This window comes from Grammomys surdaster, unplaced genomic scaffold (assembly GCF_004785775.1).
Source record: "Grammomys surdaster isolate TR1022 unplaced genomic scaffold, NIH_TR_1.0 62, whole genome shotgun sequence".
Taxonomy (NCBI): Eukaryota; Metazoa; Chordata; class Mammalia; order Rodentia; family Muridae; genus Grammomys; species Grammomys surdaster.
Genome location: NW_021604564.1, coordinates 355,384 through 367,973, shown reverse-complemented (window position 1 = coordinate 367,973; position 12,590 = coordinate 355,384). Strand labels below are relative to the sequence as shown.

The following is a 12,590-nucleotide window of genomic DNA, read 5'->3' as shown; positions in this document are numbered from 1 at the left end:
CCCTGGTGTGGCAGTGCTCCCTGGTGTGGCAGTGCTCCCTGGTGTGGCAGTGCTCCCTGGTGTGGCAGTGCTCCCTGGTGTGGCAGTGCTCCCTGGTGTGGCAGTACTCTGGCTGTAAACATTGCACAAGACTGCAGCTTAGTGTCAAGCCTCACCCAGCATGTGCTAAGGCCTTGGGGTCTCTCAGAGGGAAAAAATAACACATCACAGAGGCATTCCCAAGTCCTGCCCATCTTGCCCACTCAGGCCCATTTCGATCGCTCCTGGGTAGCCTTCTGCACAGCATGGTGCTGGGACTGGACCTCAGGCTTTCACATTTTGCCTCCACACCCTAGCTCTGAGCTGGACCCAAGCTCAGTCCTGAGACTTATTGCATGGAGCACTCTGTTGGCACACAGAAAGCCTGAGATTCCATCCCATCATGCCAGGCAGTGTTGTGCATGCCTGCCAGCCCAGCACTTGAGATGGAGACAGGGTGACTGTGAGGTCAGAATTATCCTCCACTAAGTAGCGAATCCCAGGCTAGCCTGGGCCACACAAGACCTTGTCTCAAACAAACAGACTCCTCCCATGTCCTTATGATTCTGTCCAGATAGCTTGCTCACTGGGATTCCCCCCACCCCACCCCTAGTGGGGATCCAGGGTAGGTGATTAGCAGAACCTTGGGCATGGAACCTATACAGCTGTGGGTTTGAAAGGGCGTGAATGGGGTTTGGGATGTCCCCGCAGGTTCTCAGGATGGGGATGTGGGGACATCACAAGTTCCTGGACATCATAAGATGCTCTATGTCACAATGGGGAATCTGAGTGAGTCCCCTGTGTCCCCAGGCCACACCCCACCATGGTGTCTACTCACGAGAGGAGGAGCTGCTGCGGGAGCGCAAGCGCCTGGGCGTCTTCGGTATCACATCTTATGACTTCCACAGTGAAAGTGGCCTCTTCCTGTTCCAGGCCAGCAACAGCCTGTTCCACTGCAGGGATGGTGGCAAGAATGGCTTCATGGTGAGTCACGACCTGTGTCCTGTGGTAGGGACATGAGGCCAGCGCCCTGACTGTCCCAACCTTCCTGTCCCCAGGTTTCCCCGATGAAGCCATTGGAGATCAAGACCCAGTGTTCTGGGCCACGCATGGACCCCAAGATCTGCCCCGCAGACCCTGCCTTTTTTTCCTTCATCAACAACAGTGACCTGTGGGTGGCAAACATCGAGACTGGAGAGGAACGGCGCCTCACCTTCTGTCACCAGGGTGAGGCCTGGGCATGAACAGAGAGATGGGGTGGCAGTCTGCCTGGTCATGTCATCATGTTTTGAAGATAGCTGTTGTAGCCATGTATGGCGTTTAGCTCATAAGTTCCTGACTCCTGTGTGTCACTCACGGTGTGCCCTTTTCTCAGGTTCAGCCAGTGTCCTGGACAATCCCAAGTCAGCAGGTGTGGCCACCTTTGTCATTCAAGAGGAGTTTGACCGCTTCACTGGGTGCTGGTGGTGTCCCACGGCCTCTTGGGAAGGTAGGGAAGGTAGGGAGCCCACTTCTCAGTACTGTACTGCAGTCTAAGGACTCAACACCTCCCCATTAGTCCCAGGACCAACACTTAGGGATCCATTAAATACCCATGTCAGGGTTTCCCCAGGACAGGAAGAAGACAAAGACCTTGCCTCTCCTGGGCCTGCCATTCATATAAACCATTAAATTACTGGAGAAAAGAGAACACTGGGTAAGCCATAGGCAGCAGAGCCACATCCTCAGCCCTTCACTGGAAAAGTCTAAGGCAAGGGCTCCACCCATGACCATGCTCCCAGGTACTCAATGGGAGGATCTAGGTGGAGACTCTACCCCTGACCACATCCTCAGCCACTCACTGGGGTTCTAGGCAAGGCTTCACCCCCTGACCACGCCCCCAGCCCTTCACTGGAGGATTCTAGGCAGGGGCTCCACCTCTGAGCTACACTAGGGCATTCTAGGTCAGGCTCCATTTCTGAGCAGCCCTTCACTGGGCTGTTCCATGCCCCCAGCCCCTTACTACAGTGTTTGTACTTGCAGAGCATGTGAGTGTGTGTGTTCAGGTTATCACGACAAAATCTCCCTGACTGAGTGGCATAGACAGCAGAGGCGCATCAGCCCACACTGGCCTCTGGTTCTGAGATGCAGTATGACAGATGTGGCTTTTCCTAAGGCTACAGCGCACTCCCCATGTCCTCTAATGTCCCATGGTATTGTGTCCTGGTCCTATGAATACTCCTGTCATACTGGCCCAGGGTCTCCCCCGACCTTATTGTGCAGTTTCTCCCTCACAGGCACTGCACAGGAGCAGGACCTCAGCTAGAGCTTAAGCGGATGGTTTCAGGGAACAGTCTGACCCCTCTGAGGCTCAGAGCTCCTGTGTGTTGTTAGTAAGCAGCCTGACTCTTTTCCTTGTGCTCCACTAGGCTCTGAAGGCCTCAAGACACTGCGCATCCTGTATGAGGAAGTGGACGAATCTGAGGTGGAGGTCATTCATGTGCCCTCCCCTGCCCTGGAGGAGAGGAAGACGGATTCCTACCGCTACCCCAGGACAGGTGGGCATCCATGGTGACACTACCTGCTGCTCTGAGGTCTCTACTTTACAGCTAGTGCCGTTCTGCTCCTGGAGGGCCCTTCCACTTGGCTTTATTGGGTCTCATGCTCCTAGAACTCAGTGGCCCCAGATCCTCTAGGTAGGTCCAGAAAGGTGAGTCTTCCAACCACCAAATGGCACATCTCTGCACACGCCAGGACAGCCACAGACAAGCAGGCTGAGTTAATGGGAGATTCTGCCATCTCAGTACTCGGGAGGCTGAGGCAGGAGGCTCATGAATTCAGGCTAGCCTAGGCTGCATAGTATACACCTGTCAAAACAAAAATGCAAGTAGAGGGATTGGAAGAAACTGGCCCTCCTAGATAAGCCCTGTTTCTTTGACGTCTCGAGGCCTTAGAAGCCTTGAGCCAGCAGTAGCCCCTGGCAGCCCTGCTGCCTGCAAACCTATGGAGTCAATGGCCTTGGACTAAGGCTTGGTGTGCACAGAGCCCTAGGGTCCATCCTCAGCACCACAGACTGGGTGTGGTGGGGGCACGCCTGTCATTGCAGCAGGAGGAGTGTCAGGAGGATAGGGAGTTCAAGGTCAGCCTCTGCTTTGTAGAAAGTTCCAGATCTGCCTGGACTACCTGAGACCCTATCTCTAAAAAACAAATAAAAACACCAGACTGCCATTGCAGACACATAGTGAGCCTTCCGAGACATTCTGTAGGACTTAGGCTCTGTACAGGACATCTGTGGGAACGATCCACATTTAGCCTATGATTAACAAATGTGGAAAGTAAGACTCAGTCTGATGTCCCATGGTACCCTGTGCTGGGGCTTGAGCCATCTTCCAGGTAACTCCCAAGATTTGTTTCCAGCTCTCTAAGGAAACAGTTCCAGCTATATCCCACCTCTTAGAAGTGTGGACTGTCCTAGCCTGTGGCCCTTTCAAGGGCTGGGCCTGGCTACATGTGGTGATATGTCCTGTTCCTGTCCCTACCTCCTTGGTTACACAAAGTCAGGGACAAGGCTGTGTTTCTTATGTGTTATATTGTTCCTGTTCCAGCTCTTGTCATAACCTGGCCTGTGCTCCCAGGTGACAAAGTAACATATCTTATACCCCATGTTATGGGTGTGGTCCAGGCCCTTGGTCAGATTATCCCTGCCCTGAAGACTGTGTCATGCCCAAGAGGAGCCGTGCCACCTCTTACAGGTGCAGTCACACAGTCCCTGGCCAGGGCAGCCTCTGACAGCCTGGCACTCACCTGGCCTTCTCCCCTCCCCTCCACAGGCAGCAAGAATCCCAAGATTGCCCTGAAGCTGGCTGAGATCCAGACCGACCATCAGGGCAAAGTAAGAGCCCAGCTTGTGGGGAAGTTTGCACAAGGAATGAGTGAGGCTGTGTGCAGCTAGCCTACTCTCTGTGTCATGTGCATGGTGCAGCCAATTGGCCTCACTCATCTCCCATGGTGGCCACAAGCCCAGAACACTGGGGCACAGTGCCTGTGTGCCAGTCTCCAGGTTGCCTCATGTTGGGCCAGGCATTGTTCTGGATCCTTCTCTGTCTCCTCCTCCTTTGCATTGCTCACTTAGAGGCACTGAGTAAGGCCTTGCAACTCAGAGTGTGTGCGCAGCAGCAAGGCCAGCATGGCCCCGATAAGAAGTCTCTAGTGAGTGCGTCCACCTGCCTCTGTAGGCCCATCCGCTGCTCTGATGCACCTTCCCCCAGTCCAAATCCCGCAGGTCACCAAGGGTATGTGACACTGAAAGTCACTGAGGCAGCTCCTGGGCCCGAGGAGATGTGGTGCTTGCTTTTGAGGCTATCAGGCAGGCATTTTGTACAGCTTCAGGAGTGTGGTCCCTAGGGATTTAGTTTTTTTTTTTTTTTTTTTTTAAGTATTTTTGTTTTTTCAAGATTTATTTATATGAGTACACTGTAGCTGTCTTCAGACACACCAGAAAAGGGCATCAGATCTCATCACAGGTGGTTGTGAGCCACCATGTCGTTGCTGGGAATTGAACTCAGGACCTGTGGAAGAGGAGTCAGTGGTCTTAACTGCTGAGCCATCCTCCAGCCCCTGGGATTTAGTTCTTAGGTTAATAGACTGTGTGTGTGAAGGTCAGAGAACCGCTTGTGGGGGTTAGCTTTCTCCCTCCACCCTGTGAGGTCTAGCAGTCAGACTAGACCTCGGGACTCAGATCATTATGCTTGGTGACAGGGTTCTTTCCTGTGGAGCTGTTCCACTGCCCCCTAGCAAGTTTTTGCAAAAAACTTTGATAACATCCAGAATGGTATCAGATTGACTCCATATCTTTGGGTTTTTTTGTTTGTTTGTTTGTTTGTTTGTTTTGTTTTTGTTTTTGTTTTTTGGTTTTTTGAGACAGAGTTTCTCTGTGTAGCCCTGGCTGTCCTAGAATTCACCAGGCTGGCCTCAAACTCAGAAATCAGCCTGCTTCTGCCTCCCAAGTGCTGGGATTAAAGGCGTGTGCCATCACTATCCGGCTTTTTTTTTTTTTTCCTTTTTTAAAAAAATGTATATGAGTGCAATGCCCATAGAGGCCAGAAGAGGGTATCGGAGGCCTTGGACTGAAGTTACAGGAAGACACAAGCTACCCTGTGGGTGCTGGGAACTGAACTTGGGGCTGTAAATGCAGTAAGGGCTCAGTTACTGCTCTGTGTCAGCCACACCCAGGCCTCTGTGACACACGGGCTCCTGAGCTGGGTGGGTGTGGGCTGCAGCAGCTGAGCTGCAGTGGACTGGTGACCTCGCTGCCCTTTCTCTCCATCACCTGCTTGCTCAGCTTGCCCAGGACCCTCAATTCTCCAGGGGTGACTCAGGGCAGAGACAGGTGCTTCTAGGACCATTCGCATTCGTATGTGCCAGGGAGTGCAGTGTGCTGCTGTGGTGTCGTCCCCACCCCACCCCACCCCCAAGGAGCTGTCACCACAGCAGAAAGACACAGGTCAGTGGCTTTGAGAGCAGAGATCCTGTCAAAGCCATACAGATGGGTGTTGATAGGCCTGGCTCCCTCCCAGGGCTGGACAGGGTCTGTCCCAACAGCTCAGATGACCACCTGTCCTGAGGTTCTAGTGGAGAGAGAGAGAGAGAGAGAGAGAGAGAGAGAGAGAGAGAGAGACTGTCTGTCTGTCTGTGTGTGTGTCTGTCTCATTGCATCTCTCCCTTGTGTGATATAACATGTTAGATTAGGATTCCTGATCCAGCGTGACTTCCACCTTACCTCTTATACCTCAGACAGCTGCCTGCCTACCTGCCTGCCTGCCTTCCTTCCTTTATGATTTATTTATTTTGATTTTTTTTTTTTTTTGAGACAAGGTCTTTCTTTGAGTCCTGAAACTCACTATATAGACCAGACTGACCTCAAACTCACAGAGATGGTCCTGCCTCTGCCTCCCCAGTGCTAGGATTAAAGGCATGAAACACCACACCTGGCTATTTACTTTAGTGTATGATTGTCCACATATGCATGCACCATGTAACACAGTGCTCATGAGGGCCAGAAGAGGGCGTCAGAGCTCCTGAAACTGTCATTCCCAACCTGTTAGACACCATGTGGGTGCTGTGCATTAACCATCAGTAGGCTGGAGATCAGTGAGGCTGTGGTGATGTGCATGTGCTCCTATTTCTCTAGATCGTGTCAAGCTGCGAGAAGGAACTGGTACAGCCTTTCAGCTCCCTTTTTCCCAGAGTGGAGTACATTGCCCGGGCTGGCTGGACACGGGATGGCAGATAGTAAGTATCTTGGGAATGGCAAATACCTGGAGGCTACTTGGGGCCCCACCAGGGTGGAGCTCAGTGCCCTCCAGCCATTACTTTTTTCCCTCAGGGTCCCCTCCCAGCCTCCTAGCTGGGAGGAGACAAAGAGGGAGACTCAGGTGTCAGGTCAGTCTGACCAAAGTCCCGAGGGTGGGGCAATCCCAGGTAGCCCAGGGTAGAAGTAAATACTAGGCCACAGACAGGATGATGGAACACCTCTGAGCTCTTGGGGTCCGAGTTCTTCACAGTTGGGACAGAATGCAGAGACAAACAGCCTTCCTCACCACTTCCTCCTCATCTTTCTTTTTGCTGTGTAGCCCAGGCTGACCTAGAACTTGCTTTGTAGCCAAGGTTATCCCTGAACTCCTAATCCTTTTGCCTCTACCTTCCTACTCCTGGGATGTCAGATACACGGCCATGTCAAAACTATTTCAAAACAAAAACTTTAAAAGGTTTGGGTGGAGAGCCATGGTGTAGCTTTACATGAGACCTCGTGATCATGCCGAGCACCAGAATAGAATAGAATAGAATAGAATAGAATAGAATAGAATAGAATAGAATAGAATAGAATAGAATAGAATAGAATAGGAGTCCATTTTGTTATTGTTGGACGTGATGGCACACACCTGTCATTTCAACACTGAAATGGAGGCAAGGAAGGTCAAGAGTTCAAAGACATCCTCAGCCATAAAAGATCCTACCTTTAAAAAACAAAAACCAAAAAAAAACCAAAACTCTCTGTCCCATTTGAGAATACTGTCCCAGGCCTAAGTCATGTGGATTGTTGTCACTAGAGCTTTATTTAATCTTTCCCTGAGATCATGCAATAGTTAGGCCTCCTCCATACCCTGGTTGGGCTTGGGCTGACTCCAGCAAGGCTGGCTCCTGTGTCCCCAGCCAGCATCTGCGGCCTCCTACTGCCTTCTCTCTTGTTCTTCTAGTGCCTGGGCCATGTTCTTGGACCGTCCCCAGCAACGGCTCCAGCTTGTCCTCCTCCCCCCTGCCCTCTTTATCCCGACCCTTGAGAGTGAGGCCCAGCGGCAAGCGGCTGCCAGAGCCATCCCCAAGAATGTGCAGCCCTTTGTCATTTATGAAGAAGTCACCAATGTCTGGATTAACGTAAGCGGGAGTACCAGGATGCCCCACTGTCCCCACATCCAGGTCCCCAGTGTCACACTGGGGTGGGCTCAGGGCCTTGGTCAGCTGTAGAGTTCTCTGACTCTATCATCTGTCCCCACAGGTCCATGACATCTTCCACCCATTCCCTCAGGCCGAGGGCCAGCAGGACTTTTGTTTCCTCCGTGCCAACGAGTGCAAGACTGGCTTTTGCCACCTGTACAGGGTCACTGTGGACCTTAAGACCAACAACTATGACTGGACGGAACCCCTCACCCCTACAGAAGGTGAGCAGAGCCTCCGTCACATATGAGGCTGTGGTGGGGAGGAAGGAGTAGCTGTACCCTGACCCACCCTGCCCTTGTGCCATTGGTAACCGTAAGCTACACGTTTGTTGATTGGCTAGGTGGGGTTTCCTAAATGCCTATGCAGCCGGGCCCTTGCTATGGAATGAAAAGAAAGAAAGAAAGAAAGAGAGAGAGAGAGAGAGAGAGAGAGAGAGAGAGAGAAGGAAAGACAGACAGACATGACTGTTTTTAGGGATGAGGAGGAAAAACTTGGTTGTAGATAGAGGGGACAGCAGAGCCAGAGGCAGGTACATCTAAGAGAGTCCGGGATAAACATGACCAGACTGAGCTAGGTCGTGTGAGGACAGAGGGAGGGCGCACAAGAGAGGAGACACAGAGCAAGAGGGATAGCCTGGGCCAAGAGACTGGCATAGCCAAAATGGCTAAGTTATATTGAGGCCAGAGGAATGGGGGGGGGGGCAACTGAAGAGGCAGGGCATGCTGGCCAGGGGGCCTGAAACAAGTAGTGAGCTGGGATGGTGGGCGCTCTTTCCAGCATCTACTTTAATATGGTAATGGGTACCTCAGTCAGCCCTCCCACACACACCCAGGTTTGAGACCTAAGAGCTGCCACCAGGGCAGTAGAGGTTGGCCCCTGCGTGCCACTGTGTGTCACCTGCACTTAGTTTCATCTCGTTCTTTTCTTGGAGTGCAGCTCACTTCTGTTTGCCCGTTGGCTCTGACGTGTCCCAGCCTCAGCCATGTGGCTGCAGAGCTTCAGATACTCTGGGCCTTGGCCAAAGTAGTCGGCTCCAGGAGCCAAGGTGAGGCTGTCTGAGAAGGAACATGGCATGCGGTACTGCTCACCTGTGACCCCGGTCTCCTGCAGCTGAGACTAGAGGCTCAATATTGCAAGGGCAATGAAAGATGGCGTCTCTGGCCATGGGGGACATAGAGAAAGTCAAGTGGCAAAGAGAATGGGGACACGGTGTCTGCATGGGCTGCAAACAGGACTCGGGCCTGGGCTGTGACCAGGAAGGAAGCAGGAAGCAGTTTGTTCTCCATCAGTGTGAAGTGACTATTTGGGTTTCTGTGGGGATCAGGGCAAGGAGCATCAGATCAGGCTACAGTCAAAGCCAGAGCTGTCCCAGTGGGATAGGTGTGTGGTACTAAGGACAACTTGGGATCCAGTTGGGGGCACAGAGAATGTAGGGCTCATCGAAGAGGGGATCGAAGTGCGTTTTGGAGTCCGTGGCTTGACGTGGTAGACGGTGCTTCTAGGAGACAATTCCTGGCTCCTGGCGTAATGGCAGCTGACCCCCGGGCGGGGGCACTGCTCAGCTGTTCTAGGTCTCAGCCTGTGCAATGGAGCTGTGTCCTGTACCACAGGGCCTTTGCACAGACCCAGCCTCCAAAGGCTACATCCAGGGAGCAGCATTCCTGCTTTACCTGCTGCATGCTGCGGCTCCCCAAGTTGTGAAAGCTACACGTCCCCAGAGAATGTTCAAGCCTTCCTTGAAGGCAGGTCATCTTCAGTAAGCACCACAGTTAAGAAATGCCACATGGTGCCACAGCAGGCTGTGGCAGCCGTGGGCTCAGGGCACAGAGTGACTGGCATGCCATCTCTGAGGACCTGGTGTGCCTCATGTCCTCGCTACTTGGCACTGAGTGACTCAGGTGCTGGCCAGGGCTCTGTCTCCATGTCTCTCCTGGCAGTGACTCTGTGTACCCTGCTGGGCGCCACCACTGAACTCAGGGAGCTTTTCCTAGACACTTGCCTTCAACTCATGGTTGCTCAGCCTGAGACCCAGATGCCAGGGTGCCTACCCCTGCAGGTTTGCTCAGACTCCATCATGTGCCTCCTGGCATGATGTGACGGCAGCTGAGTGAGCAAGGGAAAACTGAGGAAAAGGAAGGGAGATTCAGAAGGGCTAGCCTAGGCTGGGGCTGAGTTGGTACAGTGTCCTCCTGACACACAGGAAGGCCTGGGCTTCATCCACAGTGCCACAGAAACCATGTGAGCTGGCCTGTCTGTCATTACAACATGCCAGAGTCCAGACTTCTAGGTCATCCTTAGCTACTTAGTGAGCTTGAGGCCAGCCTGGGCTACATGAAACCCTCTCTAAAATCGAGAGAAGGGGAGGCAAGGGCCAGGGGTGGAGATATGACTCAGCTGTTAGCACACTGGCTGCTCTTGCAGAGGACCAGGGTTCAGTTCCCAGCAGTCACTGGGTGGAACACAGCTGTCTGTACTTCTAGTTCCTGGGGATCCTATGTCCTCTTCTGGCCTCTGCAGGCACTGCGTGCACTGATGCACACCTGAAGTAAATTAAAAGTGAAGACAGGTAGCTGGTGAGGATGGGGAAGAGGGCAGCTTTGGGAGGACACAAGAAGATGGGGTGTGTCTAGGAGGTCTGTGGCTGTGATGACAGCCGACAAGTGGGCCACTGAGACCCTGTGCTCTTGACAAGCACAGCAGCAGCTTAATGTGTGGGTGGAACCTGTGGGTGCAGGGCCTGGGCAGTGGTAGATCTCCTGGTGGCCTTAAACCACAAGAACATCACAGGACATCCTCTTGTCACCCCAGGCCACATCTGATGTGTACATGCTTGGTTTCTGTCTAGCTGGGTCTCAGAAGCAGGCCCAGACCTGTTAACCTAGCAGGCCCCCAGGAAACAGAACCTGGTTCTATTTGTGGTTGTTAGGTTTGCTCTTGAGACAGGGTCTCACTATGTAGCCACTGGTCCAGAACTCAGAGATCCTTCTGCCTCTTTCTCCTGAGTGTTGGGAGTGTGGTGTGCTCACTCCTACCTAATCTCCTGGAACAAGCCTGGTTCTGGTGGCCCAGGATGATCGAGTGAGAAGTGGCCAGTTGTCACATGCCACACCTGCTGTACGTTAGAAAGGCCACTTTCTGGCTGTTCTCTGGGAGTGCTGGGTTGCCCCCACTAGGAGGGACAGGCCCCACTGGCCCCTGAACCTCCCAGACAGGTCCCCACTTGGTGGCCTCTTAGGCCAAACTGATCACCCAGCCATGAGCAGGCTTCCTTTGGCCTCAGTCAACTGAGCCTGTCCCTCCTGCATCCCTCACCTCTGCTCTCCTTTCTCACAGATGAGTTTAAGTGCCCCATCAAGGAGGAGGTCGCCCTGACCAGTGGCGAGTGGGAGGTCTTGTCGAGGCATGGCTCCAAGGTACCCCATCCTCCCTACCTAATTCGGGGTTATCAATAGGAAAGTAGATTCTAGTAACGTAGAGGGTGGGTATGTGCTCAGCTCTTCTGCTGTTTTGTTTTGTTTTGTTTTTTCGAGACAGGGTTTCTCTGTGTAGCCCTGGCTGTCCTGGAACTCACTCTGTAGACCAGGCTGGCCTCGAACTCAGAAATCCGCCTGCCTCTGCCTCCCGAGTGCTGGGATTAAAGGCATGCGCTACCACTGCCCGGCTCAAGTTAAAGACTTTTAAATCTGCTTTGTGTATTTCTGAATTTTTTTCATTTTTTAATTTTGCATTGCTGGGTGTGGAACCAGGGTCCTCATGAGTGCCAGGCACTTTCCCCCTGAGCCCTACCCCAGCTACGCGCACTGGGAAATGCTCTGATCGCCCATACTGGTGTGGCCACATCCGCACCTGTATTGCCATAGATAGGGCTTCCTCATGTGGCTTTGAACCTTTTGCTCTAGAACTAAGGGGAAAATGGGACTAAACCATTTTCAAATTCTGAAAAGAGTAATGTTGATGGGCCTATCATTCCAGTTCTAGGGGCTGAGGAGGGAAAAACCTTCATATTTAGGCTAGCCTCGGCTACACAGCCAGACTCAGCCTCAGAATAAAACTGTTAGTTAGATATCTTTTTATTTTTTATTTCTATTGTTTCAGCAAGAGTTTCATGGAGCCCAAGCTGGCTTTGACCTCACTATGTAGCTGAGGGTGGTCTTGAACCCTGGTCCTCCCAAGTGCTAGGTTTAGGCATGCTCCAGCATGTCTAGCATATGTGGTGTTGGGGATGGAACCCAGGGCTTTGTGCATGCTGGGCATGCTTTCTCTCCCCTGGGTGCGTCCATGGGACCTACAGTGGCCTGCCCCTCATGCTGCACTCTCAGTCTGATGTGATGTGCTGGCACTGGCCTGGAGTTGGAAGGGAGGAAGTATGACTGAGGCACACTGGTCACAGAGGTCCCCAACGCCTACAGATCTGGGTCAACGAGCAGGCGAAGCTGGTGTACTTTCAAGGTACAAAGGACACGCCCCTGGAACACCACCTCTATGTGGTCAGCTACGAGTCGGCAGGCGAGATCGTGCGACTCACCACACTCGGCTTCTCCCATAGCTGCTCCATGAGTCAGGTGTGCATGCCCGCCCCAGCCTCCCAGGGTCCAGGAGAACCAGAGTGTGAGGAGGCTGCTCCCTGGATCCAGTGCACAGCCCTTAGCCTCTTAACACTCTCTAGAAATCAGGCTGATGCCTGTGCATTGACAGTGAGGCCTGGGTCTCTAGCCTGGGGATGGGCCTCACTAGGCAGGTTCATGATCTGCACACGGTGTGGCAATGACCCACAGGTGGGTGGGGCTGTATGGTGTCTCTTGGGAAGGCAGAAGCCTGCTCCTGTACACTGAGTGCCACCCTGCGGCCAGCAGAACTTCGACATGTTCGTGAGTCACTACAGCAGTGTGAGCACGCCGCCCTGCGTGCATGTGTACAAGCTGAGCGGCCCCGATGATGACCCGCTGCACAAGCAACCGCGCTTCTGGGCCAGCATGATGGAGGCGGCCAGTGAGTAGTGTGGTCTCAGGGAGCTGGCCCACCAGCCAGGGGGAAGGGCAAGGTAGACAACGGGCTCCCAGAGACAGGTGCACACATGGGGAATAGTCATCTCAGGT

General features: G+C 53.1%; 1 protein-coding gene across 6 annotated transcripts in view; it reads left to right on the top strand.

Annotated features, from left to right (window-relative positions):
- Positions 1–12,590, top strand: part of Dpp9 (dipeptidyl peptidase 9) — a 34,503-nt gene that overhangs the window by 14,034 nt on the left and 7,879 nt on the right. For 3 of the 6 annotated variants that reach the window (XM_028762420.1, XM_028762405.1, XM_028762436.1), the window contains 11 exons: positions 829–1,002; positions 1,077–1,245; positions 1,394–1,507; positions 2,427–2,555; positions 3,828–3,889; positions 6,188–6,288; positions 7,254–7,431; positions 7,553–7,715; positions 10,828–10,907; positions 11,904–12,056; positions 12,348–12,483. In XM_028762420.1, coding sequence (XP_028618253.1) covers positions 829–1,002; positions 1,077–1,245; positions 1,394–1,507; positions 2,427–2,555; positions 3,828–3,889; positions 6,188–6,288; positions 7,254–7,431; positions 7,553–7,715; positions 10,828–10,907; positions 11,904–12,056; positions 12,348–12,483 — 1,459 coding nt within the window. Of the gene's footprint in view, positions 1–828; positions 1,003–1,076; positions 1,246–1,393; positions 1,517–2,426; positions 2,556–3,827; positions 3,890–6,187; positions 6,289–7,253; positions 7,432–7,552; positions 7,716–10,827; positions 10,908–11,903; positions 12,057–12,347; positions 12,484–12,590 lie in introns of all 6 variants that reach the window. The other 3 variants (XM_028762396.1, XM_028762415.1, XM_028762429.1) reach the window with 1 other exon arrangement.